Genomic DNA, 17782 nt, shown 5'->3' with positions numbered 1-17782 from the left:
TTTTTTGAGATGGAGTCTCGCTCTGTCGCCCAGGCTGGAGTGCAGTGGCCGGATCTCAGCTCACTGCAAGCTCCGCCTGCCGGGTTCACGCCATTCTCCTGCCTCAGCCTCCCGAGTAGCTGGGACTACAGGCGTCCGCCACATCGCCCGGCTAGTTTTTTGTATTTTTTAGTAGAGACGGGGTTTCACCGTGTTAGCCAGGATGGTCTCGATCTCCTGACCTCGTGATCCACCCGTCTCGGCCTCCCAAAGTGCTGGAATTACAGGCTTGAGCCACCGCGCCCGGCCCAAATTTAATCTTTACAATCTATGAGAAAATTATGACCATTTCTATTTTATGGATGAGGAAACGATGTCTAGAAATGATGAAGTTTCTTGCTCAAGATGAGTAGCAGAGTTTTGATTCAAACTCAAACTCTATTTAATACCAAAGCTCATACTTTATGCTATGCCAAGCTGCAAGGGAAGATACACATATAATGATCCTGATTTAGATAGGGGAGATGAGACTCAGGGAAATTAAGTCAATCTTCAAGTCACAAGCCAACATGCATGGAGGCAACATCTGGGTGGCTAAGCAGCAATTACACTTCACCATGCAAGCCAGGGAGAATTAGGGGTTTGGCATCAGGTCTGAAAAGAAACGCAGCTCTAAAAGTATGATGGCATACCTGGTAATGTGCCAGCTTCTGGGACTCAGAAATAAGCAAGGCGCAGCAAACCTTACACTGGGTGTTGGTGAAGAGACATTGGTTCTTCTGGATCATGTGCTCCACTACAGAGGGGAAAACAAGAAATCACTGAGTTGACAAACACCACCTCAACAGCACTGTCTTTCAACTCTGCCTCAAACACAGGCACTGAATGATGGGATGCCATACTAGGACACTGGCAGACCTCAGCCAGCCTTTCCTACTGCCGCTGTGACTCATGCTGTGTTCTCACGCCACCTACACTATTACTTATTTTATAATTTTATGTATGCCAGCTTTCTTTACTTAGGAACTTCTTTTAAAAAGGAATCTTTAGATCATAAACTTAAGTAGATACCAATAAAAATAAATATGATAAAAATGAGGCTTGGAGCATTCCCCAGGAAGAAGAGAAGAGCAACTGTGCTGAGAGGTTTTAAGATAAGGTAGTACCCAACTGAAACTTCTTCCCAGATAGAATCAGGAGGACTGAAAGACTCGAAAAGGGAATACTTTTCTCATTGTTCTCGATCTGACTTTGAAACATTTAAAATCACGTAACAGAGCAGGGCGTGGTGGCTCACACCTGTAATCCTAGCACTTTGGGAGGCCAAGGTGGGCAGATCACCTGAGGTCAGGAGTTTGAGACCAGCCTGGCCAACATGGTGAAACCCTGTCTCTACTAAAAATACAAAAATTAGCCAGGCGTGGTGGCAGGCGCCTATAATCCCAGCTACTCAGGAGGCTGAGGCAGGAGAATTGTCTGAACCCTGGAGGCAGAGGTTGTAGTGAGCCGAGGTCGTGCCACTAACTCCAACTTGGGTGACAGAGCTAGATTCCATCTCTAAATAAATAAATAAAATAAAATCACATAACATATTACATAAGTGCCACACTGTATGAAACATGGCCTGGAGAACAGTCTTACCTTTTTGAGGAGAGGTAAAATCTCTCTCCCAAGGCATGAGTTGCATTTTTTTTTTTTTTTTTTTTGGAGATGGAGTCTTCCTCTGTCGCCCAGGCTGGAGTGCAGTGGCGCAATCTTGGCTCACTGCAAGCTCCGCCTCCCGGGTTCACGCCATTCTCCTGCCTCAGCCTCCTGTGTAGCTGGGACTACAGGTGGCCACCACCGCACCTGGCTAATTTTTTGTATTTTTAGTAGAGACGGGGTTTCACTGTGTTAGCCAGGATGGTCTCGATCTACTGACCTCGTGATCCTCCCATCTCGGCCTCCCAAAGTGCTGGGATTACAGGCGTGAGCCACCGTGCCCGGCCCTTTTTTTTTTTTTTGAGACGGGAGTCTCGCTCTGTCGCCCAAGCTGGAGTGCAGTGGAGCATTCTCAGCTGACTGCAAGCTCCGCCTCCTGGGTTCATGCCATTCTCCTGCCTCAGTCTCCCGAGTAGCTGGGATTACAGGCGCCCGCCACCACGCCCGACTAATTTTTTTGTATTTTTAGTAGAGACAGGGTTTCACCGTGTTAGCCAGGATGGTCTCGATCTCCTGACCTTGTGATCCGCCCGCCTTGGCCTTCCAAAGTGCTGGGATTACAGGCGTGAGGCACTGCGCCTGGCCAAAGCATGAGTTCTATCATGGCACTGGCAATGTGAGGCAGAGGCAAAGTCTAAAACTGGGAGAGGAGGGCAAGACCACATTTTTAATCTCCTGGTCTCAGCCAAAAAGTGGTCAAGACCAGGCACAGTGGCTCACGCCTGTAATCCCAGCATTTTGGGAGGCTGAGGTGGGAGGATGGATTGAGCCCAGGAGCTTGAGACCAGCCTGGGCAAGATGTGAGACTCTGTCTCTACATAGAAACAAACAAACCAACAAACCAAAAACTAGCTGGGGGTGGTGGCACATGCCTGTGGTCCCAGCTTCATGGGAGGCTGAGGCTGAGACAGAGACAGAAGGATTGCTTGAGCTCAGGAGGTCAAGGCTACGGCAAGCAATGTTAGTGCCACTGTACTCCAGCCTGGATAACAGAGCAAGCCCCTGTCTTAAAAAAAAAAAAGGTCGATGCCCTGGCAGAGGTTCCTGGTGGGGAGCTTTTAAGATGCCTCTCCCTAATCCACAAAATCTAAAGCTTATCTACGTCAGCCCTTTTAGGCAGAAGGGCTGTATTTCCGTCCCTAATGATCTCTTTTTGTATCTGCATTTTTCTCTTACAATGGTAAATTTTTGTCAAAGACCTTGCCTGCCTTAGCTATGCTCTGAAAAACCAAGAGAAGTGACTCTATAAACAGAATTGGCCCAGGGCTTTTAAAAGAGGGTCAGAGGCGGCCGGGCACGATGGCTAATGCCTGTAATCCCAGCACTTTGGGAGGCCAAAGTGGGTGGATCATCTGAGATTAGGAGCTCGAGGCCAGCCTGGCAAACATGGTAAAACCCTATCTCTACTAAAAATACAAAATTAGCCGGGTGTGGTGACACATGCCTGTAATCCCTACTACTTGGGAGACTGAGGCAGGAGAATCACTTGAACCTTGGAGGTGGTGGCTGTAGTAAGCCGAGATTGTGCCATCGCACTCCAGCCTGGGCAACAGCAAAACTCGGTCACACACACACACACACACACACACAGAAGAAGAAAAAAGAAAAAAAAAAAGAGGGTCAGAGGCTTCTCAGAATCAGAAACCCACATGGAGAAGGTAATACCCAGAGGTCAGGGTTCAGTCATCACTTCCTCACCTGGAGATTCTGGATTTTGTTTTGTTCAAGAGAAGAGGTTTCAAGCATATTCACAATCAGACTCCTAAACCCACAGCAGGGGTAGGCAAGTACCTGCTAAATAAATGTACCTCTCTGCTGGAATGCACTCTCTGGCCTTAGAGAGCACATTCACATAGTCCACACACATACATTTATAGTACCTGCTTTGTGCCAATACTGCACTTAGTGCTGGGGGCCACACCAACAAATAAGACAGGGTATAAAGTAAAAAATAAGCAAGATAATGACAGAGAATTAGAAATGCTATGAAAACAAGCAGAGGCCGGGCGCGGTGGCTCAAGCCTGTAATCCCAGCACTTTGGGAGGCCGAGGCGGGTGGATCACGAGGTCAGGAGATCGAGACCATCCTGGCTAACATGGTGAAACCCCGTCTCTACTAAAAATACAAAAAACTAGCCGGGCGTGGTGGCGGGCGCCTGTAGTCCCAGCTACTCGGAGGCTGAGGCAGGAGAATGGCGTGAACCTGGGAGGCGGAGCTTGCAGTGAGCCGAGACCGCGCCACTGCACTCCAGCCTGGGCGACAGAGCAAGACTCCGTCTCAAAAAAAAAAAAAAAAAAAAAAAAAAGAAAACAAGCAGAGTATGTGGTAGAGAATGACGGGGCAGGAGAGTTAGTAAAGCCCATCACAGGGCCAGTTGTGGTAGCTCACACCTATAATCCCAGCAACTCGAGAGGCTGAGGCAAGAGGACTGCTTCAGGCCAGAAGTTTGAGACTGTCCTGGGCAACACAGGGAGAGCCACCTCTCTACAAAAATAATAATAAAAAAAACCCCGGCCGGGCGCGGTGGCTCAAGCCTGTAATCCCAGCACTTTGGGAGGCCGAGGCGGGTGGATCACGAGGTCAGGAGATCGAGACTATCCTGGCTAACATGGTGAAACCCCGTCTCTACTAAAAATACAAAAAAAAACTAGCCGGGCGTGCTGGTAGGCGCCTGTAGTCCCAGCTACTTGGGAGGCTGAGGCGGGAGAATGGCGTGAACCCGGGAGGCGGAGCTTGCAGTGAGCCGAGATCATGCCACTGCACTCCAGCCTGGGCGACAGAGCGAGACTCCGTCTCAAAAAAAAAAAATAAATAAATAAAATAAAATAAAATAAAATAAATAAATAAAAAAAACCCCAAAACGTAGTTGGGCATGGTGGCACATGCCTGTAGTCCTAGCTACTCAGGAGGCTGAGGTGGGAGAATCCCTTGAGCCTAGAAGTTTGAAGCTGCAGTGAGCCATGATTGTGCCACTGCACTCCAGCGTAGGCAATAGAGAGAGACCTCGACTCTGAAAATTAAAAAAAAAAAAAAAAAAAAAAGATCATCATGAAGAAGTGTCAGCCACAAGGCTTACAGGAAAAGAGTGTTCCAGCCTGAAACAGTATTAAGTCTGTGAGGCAGGGATGAGTTTGGCATATTCCATGTTCAAAGAATGGAGAGAAGCCCAGTATGCCTGGAATATGGTGAATGAGAGAAGAATGGTAGGAAATTAAGTTGGAGAGATAGCATGAGGCCTAGAAGATCATGTTGAATGAATATAAAGCTCCATAAGCCACAGTATGAACTAAGGATTTTATTGTTAGTGTAATGAGAGGTGACAATATCTGGTTTGCCCTTGAAAAGATTACTCTGACAGTTGTTGTCAACAGAATGTATGGGGACAAGAATGGAAGCAGAAAGAACAAGGAAGAGGCTGCTGTAGTCTTCAGAGAATAGATGGAAGCTTGGACTAGGCAGATTGTCCGTGGAGACGGAGAAAAGTGAATGAATTTAGAATTATGTTCCGGCAGTAGGTTTGACATCTGATTTCTTAGACTGGATGTGGGGGTGGGAGTGAAGGAAGGAAAGGAGTCAAGGATAATTCCTAGGTTTTGAACTTGAACAAGTGAATAGATTAGAACTAGGGGAAGATAGCCTTGGAGGAAAAATTAAAGACTTTTTGTTATGTGAGTGTGAGTAGTCTATCAGATATATAGGTGGAGATGAGTTGGAGATTCAGATCTGTCAGTCACTTGAAGTTCAAGGGGGAGATCAGAGTTGGAGACATAAATGGGGAATCACTAGTGTATCAATCATATTTAACGCTGTGGGGTTGGAAGAAAATGCCTAGCATTGATGAAGAAGGAAAGAGGTTCAGAGACTGAGCCTTGGGACCCTCCCAATTTTGAAGTTAGGCAGAGGAAGCGAAGTTGAATATAAAACAAGGTGAGTACAGGGTGGAACTTCTGGCCGAGGCAGAGCGAGGAAATCTTCTCCTGCAGAAGCAACAATAAAACAGGACAAAACTGACAAAACCAGACAAAACTGACAAAACCAACCACTTCAGCACTCTGGAAGTTAACCAAAGGGACTTAACAATCTGAGCAACTTTATGCTTGCAAAACTGCTGAACTTCAGGTAAGAATAGTAGGAATCAGTGGCTTTTTTTTTTTCCCCCAAATGGGGGAAAAACGAACAAGCAAACAAACAAAAATTCAGGGTTGCCCAGGCTACACGCTGGACTGCAGTGGCATAATGTATCAGCTCACTGTAGCCTCAACTTCACAGGCTCAGGTGAGGCTGCTCTCAGCCCCTCCTGCACTCGGTGTAGAAACTCTGGCAAGAAGGTGCTGGCCATGAAAACAAATAGCTTCCATACAGACGGGAGGAAGTCACTTGATTTCCCTTGCATGTTTTCTATATTGTTGATGGAAGTGATGATCTCCAAGGCAGTAAGCAGGAAGAGTCAAAGGCTCCACTGGCCGGAGGTGTGGTCATGGTTGGGGCAAGTGTGTTCCTGGCTGAGACTGTGTGACAGCACAGACCTGAGAGGGCCCAAGTTAGCCACATACTCATGGCCCACCCTGAGGCTGCATACGCACATGTAAGAGATACAAAAGGACCTCGTGGGAAGGGTAGATCTCAAAATGACTTGAACTTTGAATATGCTTCCCTACCAACACACAGATCCAACAGTACAAAATCAAGGCCTTATAGGTTCCAGGTGTTTAGAACACGATCTTGTTGAATCACTAGTTAATCTGACCACTAAGCAACATAAACATACTAAAGTAAAAATTATACAAAGGAACCAAATTGGGAATGCTTGCTTTTAAAGTCTTTGGCCACCATGTAAGCAGTCTGACTGCTCTGAGGCCACTAAGCTATGAGGAAGCCCAGACTATTTCATGCATCAAGACCACATGGAGAGTTTCTGACACCACATGAAAAGAGAGAGATGTCTGGCCAGCCCCCCGAGGCTCCACTCCGCTGTTGTTTCAGCTCTAGCTCCCAGATGCTCCATTTCCCTGCTGTTTCAACTTGAGCCACCATCTGACTGCAACTGCATAAGAGACCCTGAATCAGAACTATCTAGCCAAGCCTTTCCCAAATTCCTGACCCACAAAAACTGAGAGGTGTATGAGGTTGGAGGAAGCTAAGGCCCATAGAGGGGAAAAAAAAAAAAAACTTAGATAAAATTGTCAATTAGGCTGGGCGCAGTGGCTCACGCCTGTAATACCAGCACTTTGGGAGGCAGAGACAGGCGGATCACGAGGTCAGGAGTTCAAGACCAGCCTGGCCAACATAGTGAAACCCTGTGTCTACTAAAAATACAAAAAAGTTTAGCTGGGCATGGTGGCAGGTGCCTGTAGTCCCAGCTACTTGGGAGGCTGAGGCAGGAGAATCGCTTTAACCCAGGAGGTGGAGGTTGCAGTGAGCCAAGATCACGCCACTGCACTCCAGCCTGGGTGACACAGTGAGATTCTGTCTCAAAAAAAAAAAAAAAAAAGCCAATTAGCTGGGTGTGGTGGCAGGCACCTGTAATAATCCCAGTTACTCAGGAGGCTGAGACAGGAGAATCGCTTGAACCCGGGAGGCGGAGGTTGCGGTCAGCCAAGATCGCACCATTGCACTCCAGCCCAGGCAACAGGAGCAAAACTCTGTCTCAAAAAAAAAAGAATAATAATTGTCAAAATTCTGAGATGGCAGCCTGACTACACATCCTTTTCCCCATGATATCTGCACACAACTTTAATCCAACTACCAACTATCTCTCCAGAGTGCAAAAGATTTGACATGGAAAATGAGGTGCTTTTCATTTATTCACTGGAGAGGCAGGGTGTGGCGGCTCAGCCTGTAATCCCAATACTTGGGAAGGCCAAGGCAGGCAGATTGCTTGAGGCCAGGAGTTTGTGACTAGCCTTGCCAACATGGTGAAACCCCATATCTACCAAAAATACAAAAATTAGGCAGGCAGGGTGGTGTGTGTATGTAATCCCAGCCACTTGGGAGGCTGAGGCACAAGGAGCACTTGAATCCAGGAGGCGGAGGTTGCAGTGAGCAAAGATGGTGCCACTACACTTGAGCCTGGGCGACAGAGTGAGACTCCATCTCAAAAAAAAAAAAAAAAGAAAAAGAAAGAAAAAAGAAGAAAATCACTAGAGAGGCTGAAAGTGTGGTACTAGGTTGGGCCTCCAGAAACATCTCCAGGAATAGTGCATATATGTTCCAATAGGTGACTTACAGTCTCTGAGGCTTCCTTCACAGCTCTGCTGGAAGCAAGATGCTTTGACTGTAACAACTTCTCTCTCAACCTATGAAGCCGGACAATGGATGCTGGAAAACTGATGTAGTTCCATGACCTTTTTTGACAGCAACAATAGCCAAGAGGCACAGAAGTATGGTCTTTACTGCATTCTACATCCTATGAGATGTTATGTATTCACAGGATTTAATTTATATCCACATGATAGCCAAGTAAAAGATGTATGGTGCAGAGGCTGAGAGATGCAATCTACAGTGTGAAGCACAGGGCTACTTTTCACAGGGTCGATGAAGTAGGGACACAGAAACTTCTGTGGGACAGCAAGATAATTAATAAACTTAACACGTTTAAGGGTTGGGTGTGATGGTTCATGCCTATAATCCCAGCACTTTGGGAGGCTGAGATGGGAGGACCGCTTGAGCCCAGGAGTTCAAGAACCAGCCTGAGCAATATAGTGGGACCTTATCTTCACAAAAAACCAAAAAAGATTAGCTGAGTGTAGTGGTGCACACCTGTAGTCCCAGCTACTTGGTAGGCTGAGGTGGGAGGATTGTCTGAACTTGAGCCCAGGAGGTCAAGGCTGCAGTGAAGTAAGCTGTGATCACACCACTGCACTCCAGCCTCCATCCTGGGTGACACAGCAAGACTCTGTCTCAAAAAAAAAAAAAAAAAAAAAAAAAAAAAAAAAGAAAGAAAGAAAGAAAGGAAATTAGGAAATTTAAGCCAGGTGTGGTGGCCTGCATGCACCTGTAGTCTCAGCTATTCAGGAGGCTGAGGTGGGAGGATCATTTGAGCCAGGAGTTTAAGACCAGCCTGGACAACATGGTGAAACCCCATCTCTATAAAAAACTACAAAAAAATTGGCTGAGTGTGGTGGTGCACACTTGTTATCCCTGCTACTCAAGTGGCTGAGGTGGGAGGATCACCTGAGTTTGGGAGGTCAGGGCTACAGTAAGCCAGGATTGTACTGCTGTACTGCAACCTTGGTGAGGGAGTGAGACCCTATCTCAAAAATGACTTGCTATTCCTTAGGCCTACATGCTCAATCTACAACTGAGCTCTATATACATTCATCAACTGGGCCGGGCGCGGTGGCTTACGCCTGTAATCCCAGCACTTTCGGAGGCCGAGGCGGGCGGATCATGAGGTCAGGAGACCGAGACCATCCTGGCTAGTACGGTGAAATCCCGTCTCTACTAAAAATACAAAAAATCACCTGGGCGTGGTTGTGGGTGCTTGTAGTCCCAGCTACTCGGGAGGCTGAGGCAGGAGAATGGCGTGAACCCAGGAGGCGGAGCTTGCAGTGAGCAGAGATCACGCCACTGCAACCCAGCCTGGGTGACAGAGTGAGACTCTGTCTCAAAACAAAAACAAAAACAAAACAAAACAAAAACAAAACAAAACAAAAAAATTCATCAACTAACTGAAGGTGATCCTTAAGAAGATGAAACCTATTTACTACCCAGCTTATTAGGAGGCAAAGGGTTTTTAGGTACAGCTATGGTTAGAAAGCAGCAAATAAAATATCCTAGGGCTAGGTCAGTGGCCCATGCCTGTAATCCTGACACTTTGGGAGGCTGAGGCTAGAGGACTGTTTGATGCCAGGAGTTTGAGACCAACACAGGCAGCAACATGAGACCACATCTTTACAAAAAAATTTCAAATTATCCAGGTGTGGTGGCACATGCCTGTAGTGCTGGTTATTAGGGAAACTGACATGGGGGGAAATCACTTGAGTCTAGCAGTTTTGAGGCTGTGGTGAGCCATAATTGAGCGACTGCACTTCTGCTGGGTGACAGAGCAAGATCCCCCATCTCAAAAGCAAAAAACCCCTCAAACAATCATAAGAAATGGAGGTTGGGTATAATCTACCCATGGGTGAGAATGGTTAGACAATGTAGTTTTTTTTTTTTTTTTTTTGTTTTTTGACAGAGTCTGGCTCTGTCACCCAGGCTGGAGTGCAGTGGTGCATCTCGGCTCACTGCAAGCTCCGCCTCCTGGGTTCATGTCATTCTCCTGCCTCAGCCTCTTGAGTAGCTGGGACTACAGGCACCCATCACCATGCTCGGCTAATTTTTTGTATTTTTAGTAGAGACAGGGTTTCACCATGTTAGCCAGGATGGTCTGGATCTCCTGACCTTGTGATCTGCCCGCCTTGGCCTCCCAAAGTGCTGGGATTACAGGCGTGAGCCGCACCCGGCCTAGACAATGTAATATTTTAATGGGCAGTATGGCCTAAAAGAATGAACAAGATGCTCCTATTAAGTCTACTTAGCAAATTGGTACTTCCATTCTGTGAGTCCATACTGTGTTTTTGTTTTTAATTTAACTTTTTAGAGTCAAGAGTCTCATTATGTTGCCTAGGCTGAATTCAGACTCCTGGCCTCAAGTGATCCTTCTGCATCAGCCTCTCAAGCAGCTGGGACTACAGGTGTGGGCCACCATGACTGGCCAAATCCATATTGCTGATGGTCTCAAGAAGCTCAAATTTTTATCCAATGAAAATGGCATGAAGAGGCCAGGCATGGTGGCTCACACCTGCAATGTCAGCATTTTGGGAGGCCGAGGCGGGCGGATCACCTGAGGTCAGGAGTTTGAGACCCGGCTGGCCAACATGGTAAAACCCCATCTCTACTAAAAAATACAAAAATTAGCCGGGCATGGTGGAGGGCTGGTAATTCCAGCTAACTCAGGAGGCTGAGGCAGGAGAAGCGCTTGAACCCAGGAGACAGAGGTTGCAGTGAGCCGAGATTGCACCATTGCACTCCAGCCTGGGTGATAAGGGCGAAACTCCATCTCAAAAAAAAAAAAAAGCTGGGTGCACTGGCTCATGTTTGTAATTCCAGCACACCAAGATTGCACCACTGCACTCCAGCCTGGTGACAGAGCAAGACTCTTTCAAAAAAAAAAAAAAAAAAAAAAAAAAAAAAAAAAAAGGCCGTGTGCGGTGGCTTATGCCTATAATCCCAGCATACTTTAGGAGGCCGAGGGGGGTGGATCACCTGAGGTCAGGAGGTCAAAACCAGCCTGGCCAACATGGTGAAACTCCGTCTGTACTAAAAATACAAACAATTAGCTGGGCGTGGTGGTGCATGCCTATAATCCCAGCTACTCGGGAGGCTGAGGCAGGAGAATTGCTTGAACCTGGAGGCAGAGGTTGCAGTGAGCTGAGATTGCGCCATTGCACTCCAGCCTGGGCAACAAGAGTGAAACTACGTCTCAAAAAAAAAAAAAAAAAAGAAAAGAAAAGAAAAAAGAAAAGGGCATGAAGAAAGCAAATGTAAGGGTACTGATGATCTGCTACTAATAAAACAAACAAATGGAAATTCTGGAGTTCAAGTTAAAATAAATAAAATAAATTTGCTGAAGGAGTTCCACAGCAAGTTCAAAATGGCAGAAGAATCAGTGAACTTGAAGATACAGCCATAGAAATAGCTGATCTGAAGAATAAAGAGAAATAACATTGAAGAATAAAGAACAAAGCTTCAGAGATTATGGGAACACTTCAAGCATACTAACATGTGTAAGGAGAACCTCAGAAGAAGAGAGAAGAGAGACAAAGAGTAGAAAAAAATATTTGAAGAAAATGTCTGAAAACCTCCCATACTTGATGAAAAACATTAATCTACACATTCCAAAATCTCAAGGAACCCAAAGTAGGAAAAATATGGAGACAGCTACACCTAGACACATCCCAAACTGTTGAAAGGCAAAGACAGAAAATCTTGAAAGCAGTGAGAAACAGAGAAAAATGACACATCATGTACAGTGAAATAATTCAATTAATGACAATTTCTTATTTGAAAACAATTAAGGCCAGAAGGTAGTGGAATGACATATTCAAAGTGGTGAAAAAGAATAAAAATGTCAGCTAAGAACTCTATATCCAGCCAAATGATCCTGCAAACATTACACTAAGTGGCTGGGCACAGTGGCTCATGCCCGTAATCCTAGCACTTTGGATACCAAGACAGCAGATCACCTGAGGTCGGGAGTTTGGAGACCAGCCTTGCCAACATGGAGAAACCCCATCTGTACCAAAAATACAAAATTAGCTGGGTGTGGTGGCACATGCCTCTAATCCCAGCTACTCGGGAGGCTAGGGCAGGAGAATGGTGTGAACCCGGGAGGCGGGGCTTGCAGTGAGCCGAGATCGCGCCACTGCCCTCCAGCCTGGGAGACAGAGCGAGACTCCATCTCAAAACAAAACAAAACAAAACAAAAAAAAGAGAATCGCTTGAACCCCACAGGCGGAGGGTGCAGTGAGCCCAGATCATGCCACTGCACTCCAGCCTGGGCAACAAGAGCAAAATGCCATCTCAAAAAAACCCACAAAAACAAAAACAAAAAATTTACACTAAGTGAAAGAAGCCAGTCACAAAAAGGCCACATATTTATACAATTCTATTTACATGAAGTGTCCAAAATAGTTGTTGCCAGGGATGACTGCTCCTAGGTACAGGGTTTCTTTATTGGGGTGATGGAAATGTTCTAAAATTAGACAGAGGTGAAGGTTGCAGAACTCTGTAAATACACTAAAAACCACAGAATTGTACATTTCAAACAGGTGAATTTTATGGAATGTGAAATTTATGTCAATAAAGCTGTTATTTAAAAATAAAATAGCCAGGTGTGGTGGCTCACACCTGTAATACCAGCACTTTGGGAGGCCAGGCGGGTGGATCATGAGGTCAGGAGATCGAGACCATCCTGGCTAATAAAATGAAACCCTGTCTCTACTAAAAGTACAAAAAATTAGCCGGGCATGGTGGCGGGCGCCTGCAGTCCCAGCTACTTGGGAGGCTGAGACAGGAGAATGGCATGAACTTGGGAGGTGGAGCTTGCAGTGAGCAGAGATCATGCCATGCACTCCAGCCTGGGTCACAGCAAGACTCTGTCTCAAAAATAAATAAAATAAAATACAACACAACTGTCATTCAAGAATGAGGACAACACATAGACATTTTCAGAAAAAGATTAAATAATTCATTGCTAACTGGTCTGCTTTGTAAGAAATACTAAAGGAAGCCCTTCAGGCTGAAAGGAAGTGACACCAGATGGTAACTTGAGTCCAGAGGAGGAAATAAAGAACACCAGAAATGGTAAATATGTGGGTTGATATAAAATATTCTATATTTTTTCTCATTTATTCTCTTAACTTCTTTAGAGAACATAATACTATATAAAGCAATAATTATGACACTGAATCATTAGGTTTATAACATATATACATATAATATATATGACAAAAATAGGACAAAGAAGGGGGAATAGAGCTGTATTAGATAAATATTTTTGTATTTTACCAGAATTAAGTTAGTATTAATTTAAAGTAGACTGTGATGAGTTAAGATGCATACTGTAATCCCTAGAACACCACCAGGAAACTTAAAAAAAACCAAGAGGAATTAAAATGGTACACTAAAAATACTTAACATAAAGGAAGTTAATAAAGGAGGAACAGAAGGATAAAACAGAAAGGAAATCAACAGCACAATGGAAAATGTAATTTTCATATCAGTAAATAAAACAGGAATAGTCTAAACAGTACACTCAAAAGGCAGAGACTATAAGACTGGATAAAAAAGCAAGCTCCCACTATATGTTATCTATAAGAGATACAAAGAGGTTGAGATAAAAGAATAGAAAAAAATACACTATGCAAAAGTAACCACAGAAGAGCTAGAATGGCTCTATCAATGACAAATTGACTTTAGTATAAAAAATATTAGAGGCAAAAAAGAACATGACATAATGATAAAGGGTTGATACATCAAGAAAACACAAAAAAGGAAAAAAATTGATAATTTAAAAAATAGACAAACTAGTAATAATAATTGGAAATTTCAATATGTAAACTGAAAAAATCCTAAGCTCCCCAACCAACTGAACAGAATCCCTCTTGGCCAAGGCGACTCCAGAGAAACCTGAAAAATTGTGTTCCTGGCATGACAGGACAAGAGGTTAGACATGATGTCTCATTATTAAACTTCCTTTTGGAGTTTTTTTTTTTTTTGAGACGGAATCTTGCTCTGTTGCCCAGGCTGGAGTACAGTGGCACGATCTCGGCTCACTGCAACCTCCACCTCCCGGGTTCAAGTGATTCTTCTTTCCTCAGCCTCCCGAGTAGCTGGGACTATAGGCATGTGCCACCATGCCTGGCTAATTTTTGTATTTTTAGTACAGATGAGGTTTCACCATATTGGTCAGGCTGGTCTCGAACTCCTGACCTTGTGATCCACCCACCTTGGCCTTCCAAAAGTGCTGGGATTACCGGTGTGACCCACCATGCCCGACCTTTTTTTTTTTTTTTTTTTTTTTTTTTTAAGATACAGGGTCCTGCTCTGTTGCCTAGGCTGGAATACAATGTCACGATCCTAGCTCACTATGGCCTCAAACTTGTGGGCTCAAGCCATCCTCTTGCCTCAGCCTCTTGAATAGCTAAAACTACAGGTGTGTGCCACCATGCCTGGCTAATTTTTAAATTTTACGTTGACATGGGATCTTACTGTGTTGCCCAGGCTCCTTTTGGGGTTTAGACGCAACTGACCAGCATTAATGCTAAAATAGAGATCATAAGACTAACAAAATGGACTCTGTGGTAATAACATACCAAATTACAAACAGGACCAAAGGCCATGCTAGACAAAGGTTAAGTCACATACCCCTACGGGTCATTCTGACCTGGTATACTGGTTAACAGACTTCCTTATATTAAATTAAAACATCATGGCCAGGCACTGTGGCTCACGCCTGTAATCCCAGAACTTTGGGAGGCCTAGGCAGGCAGATCACCTGAGGTCAGGAGTTCGGGACCAGCCTGGCCAAGATGGTGAAACCCCATCTCTACTAAAAATACAAAAAATTAGCGGGTGTGGTGGCAGGTGCCTGTAATCCCAGATACTCGGAAGGCTGAGGCAGAAGAATTGGTTGAACCCGGGAAGCAGAGGCTATAGTGAGCCGAGACTGTGCCATTGCACTCCAGCCTGGACAACAAGAGCGAAACTCTGAGTCAAAAAAAAACCCACAAAAAACCCAAAAAACAAAAAACCCAAAACAAAACACTCCTTTGTGCTGACTCCAAAATTTTAGACAAAGCTTTACTCCTTTAACCGCAAATTAAAGAATCTCTGAAGCCACCTATGACCTGTCAGCCCCTTGCTTCAAGATATCCTGCCTTTTTGGGCCAAATCAATGTATAATCGCCATGTATTGATTTATGACTTTGTCTGCAACTTCTACTTCCCTAAAATGTATAGAACAGAGTTGTGACCTAACTGCCTCAGGACCACTTACTCAAGGCTTCTTGGGTTTGTGTTTTTCCCCACCCATGGTCACTCATATTAGCTCACAATAAACCTCTTTAGAATGTTTTACAGTGTCATTTGAGCGCCATTTGGTTTTTCTATTAACAAATATCTTGCTTTCAATAACTCATAGAACTTGTTAGAAAATCAGTAAGGGTTTAGAATAATGTTATAATCAATTTGATCCAACTGGCACATAGAATACTCCACCAACTGTAGAATATAAATTGTTTTCTAATACACACTGAACATTCTCCAGGGTAGAACATATGCCAGTTTCACTTCACTCATTCATTCATTCATTCATTTATTTGGGAGGGAGTCTTGCTGTGTCATCCAGGCTGGAGTGCAGTGGCATGATCTTGGCTCACTGCAACCTCTGCCTCCTGGGTTCAAGCAGTTCTCCTGCCTCAGCCTCCCGAGTAGCTGGGATTACAGGCATCACCATGCCTGGCTAATTTTTGTATTTTAGTAGAGATGGGGTTTCACCATATTGGCCAGGTTGGTCTTGAACTCCTGACCTCAAATGATCCACCTGCCTCGGCCTCCCAGTGCTGGGATTACAGGCGTGAGCCACCGCCCCCAGCCCAGTTTCACTACATTTAAAAGGACTGAACTCGGCCGGGCGCAGTGGCTCAAGCCTGTAATCCCAGCATTTTGGGAGGCCGAGGCGGGTGGATCACGAGGTCAGGAGATCGAGACTATCCTGGCTAACATGGTGAAACCCCGTCTCTACTAAAAATACAAAAAATTAGCCGGGCACGGTGGCGGGCGCCTGTAGTCCCAGCTACTTGGGAGGCTGAGGCGGGAGAATGGCGTGAACCCGGGAGGCGGAGCTTGCAGTGAGCCGAGATCACGCCACTGCACTCCAGCCTGGGAGACACAGTGAGACTCCGTCTCAAAAAAAAAAAAAAAAAAAAAAGAACTGAACTCATCTGGAATTTAATCAGAAATCAATAACAGGAAGAAATCCGGGAAATCCTCAAATATTTGGAAACTGAATAACATGTATCAAAGGAGAAATTACAAGGGAAATTAGAAATTATTTTGAACTGATTTAAATGAAAATAAAACATTCAAAATTTGAGTTGCAACTAAAGCAGTGCTCGGGAGGGAAAAAAACTCAGTTTATCCTACTTCACTTTTACAATACAGAATGCAAGACCCAGCAAGCACGCCAGTGTGTAAGATCCCAAGTCAAAGGTCAAACTGCATACTTGTCTCTCTCAAGTTGCCCTCTTGGCCCTCTTCCAAGTATACTTTACTTCTTTTCATTGCAGCCCTAAAACTTTTTAATAAACTTTCACTCCTGCTCTAAGAGTTGCCTTGGTCTCTCACTTGCCTTATGCCCCTTTGGTCCAATTCTTTCTTTTTTTTTTTTTTTTGAGACGGAGTCTTGCGCTGTGTCACCCAGGCTGGAGTGCAGTGGCGCGATCCCGGCTCACTGCAAGCTCCGCCTCCCAGGTTCACGCCATTCTCCTGCCTCAGCCTCCGAGTAGCTGGGACTACAGGCGCCCGCCACCACGCCCGGCTAGTTTTTTGTATTTTTAGTAGAGACGGGGTTTCACCATGTTAACCAGGATGGTCTCGATCTCCTGACCTCGTGATCCACCCGCCTCGGCCTCCCAAAGTGCTGGGATTACAGGCTTGAGCCACCGCGCCCGGCCGGTCCAATTCTTTCTTCTGAGGAGGCAGAGACTGAGATTCAGGGCCACTAACACTCCTGCCTTGGCCTCTCAAAGTTTTGGAATTACAGGCAGGAGCCACTGTGTCAGAACAACCTAAAAAATATGTTAAAGGATACAAATAGATAAAGAGATACACAGGTCTGGAAGGGTCTAATGTGTAGGAGCTTCCATCCCAATGGAATTGGGGTGTGCCACACTTCCAGCACATGAATGTGTTCTTATTCACCTTCCTGGAAGCCCCTAAACTCAGTCCTTTGGGTTTTTATGAAGGCTTCATTATGTAGCCATGGTTGATTAAATCATTGGCTATCGGTGATCAACTCGACCTTCAGCTTCTTTCTATCCCCTAGAGATGGGGGGCTGTAACTTCCAACCCTCTGAGCACATGGTTGGTTCCCATGGCAACCAGCCAACCAGAATGTGGTAAACTAGGGACTTCCCAAAAATCACCCTATTAACATGTACCAAGGTGTGGCTGAAAGGGGTTTGTTATATGGCCGGGCGCAGTGGCTCACGCCTGTAATCCCAGCACTTTGGGAGGCCGAGGTGGGCGGATCACGAGGTCAGGAGATCCAGACCATCCTGGCTAACACGGTGAAACCCCGTCTCTACTAAAAATACAAAAAATTAGCCAGGCGTGGTGGCGGGCGCCTGTAGTCCCAGCTACTCGGGAGGCTGAGGCAGGAGAATGGCATGAACCCGGGGGGCGGAGCTTGCAGTGAGCCAAGAGATCGTGTCACTGCACTCCAGCCTGGGCAACAGAGACTCCGTCTCAAAAAAAAAAAAAAAAAAAAAAAGAAAAGGGCTTGTTATAAATAACAAAAGTCTGCTTTTCACCTTTCTTGCTCTGGAGCAGTTC

At 45.4% G+C, this 17782-nt stretch overlaps 1 protein-coding gene across 10 annotated transcripts in view; it reads right to left on the bottom strand.

Moving 5' to 3' along the window:
• The window catches only part of ZNF346 (zinc finger protein 346), a 66280-nt gene that overhangs the window by 42635 nt on the left and 5863 nt on the right, over positions 1–17782 (bottom strand). For 8 of the 10 annotated variants that reach the window (XM_025387575.1, XM_025387571.1, XM_025387580.1 and 5 more), the window contains one exon: positions 672–775. The exons of the other annotated variants lie outside the window; for them this stretch is intronic. In XM_025387575.1, coding sequence (XP_025243360.1) covers positions 672–775 — 104 coding nt within the window. The remainder of the gene's footprint in view (positions 1–671; positions 776–17782) is intronic. 10 annotated transcript variants of the gene reach the window in all.

Source organism: Theropithecus gelada, chromosome 6 (assembly GCF_003255815.1).
Source record: "Theropithecus gelada isolate Dixy chromosome 6, Tgel_1.0, whole genome shotgun sequence".
In the NCBI taxonomy this organism is placed as follows: domain Eukaryota; kingdom Metazoa; phylum Chordata; class Mammalia; order Primates; family Cercopithecidae; genus Theropithecus; species Theropithecus gelada.
The sequence above is the reverse complement of the archived record's forward strand: the minus strand, read 5'-3'. Positions and strand labels throughout refer to the sequence as shown.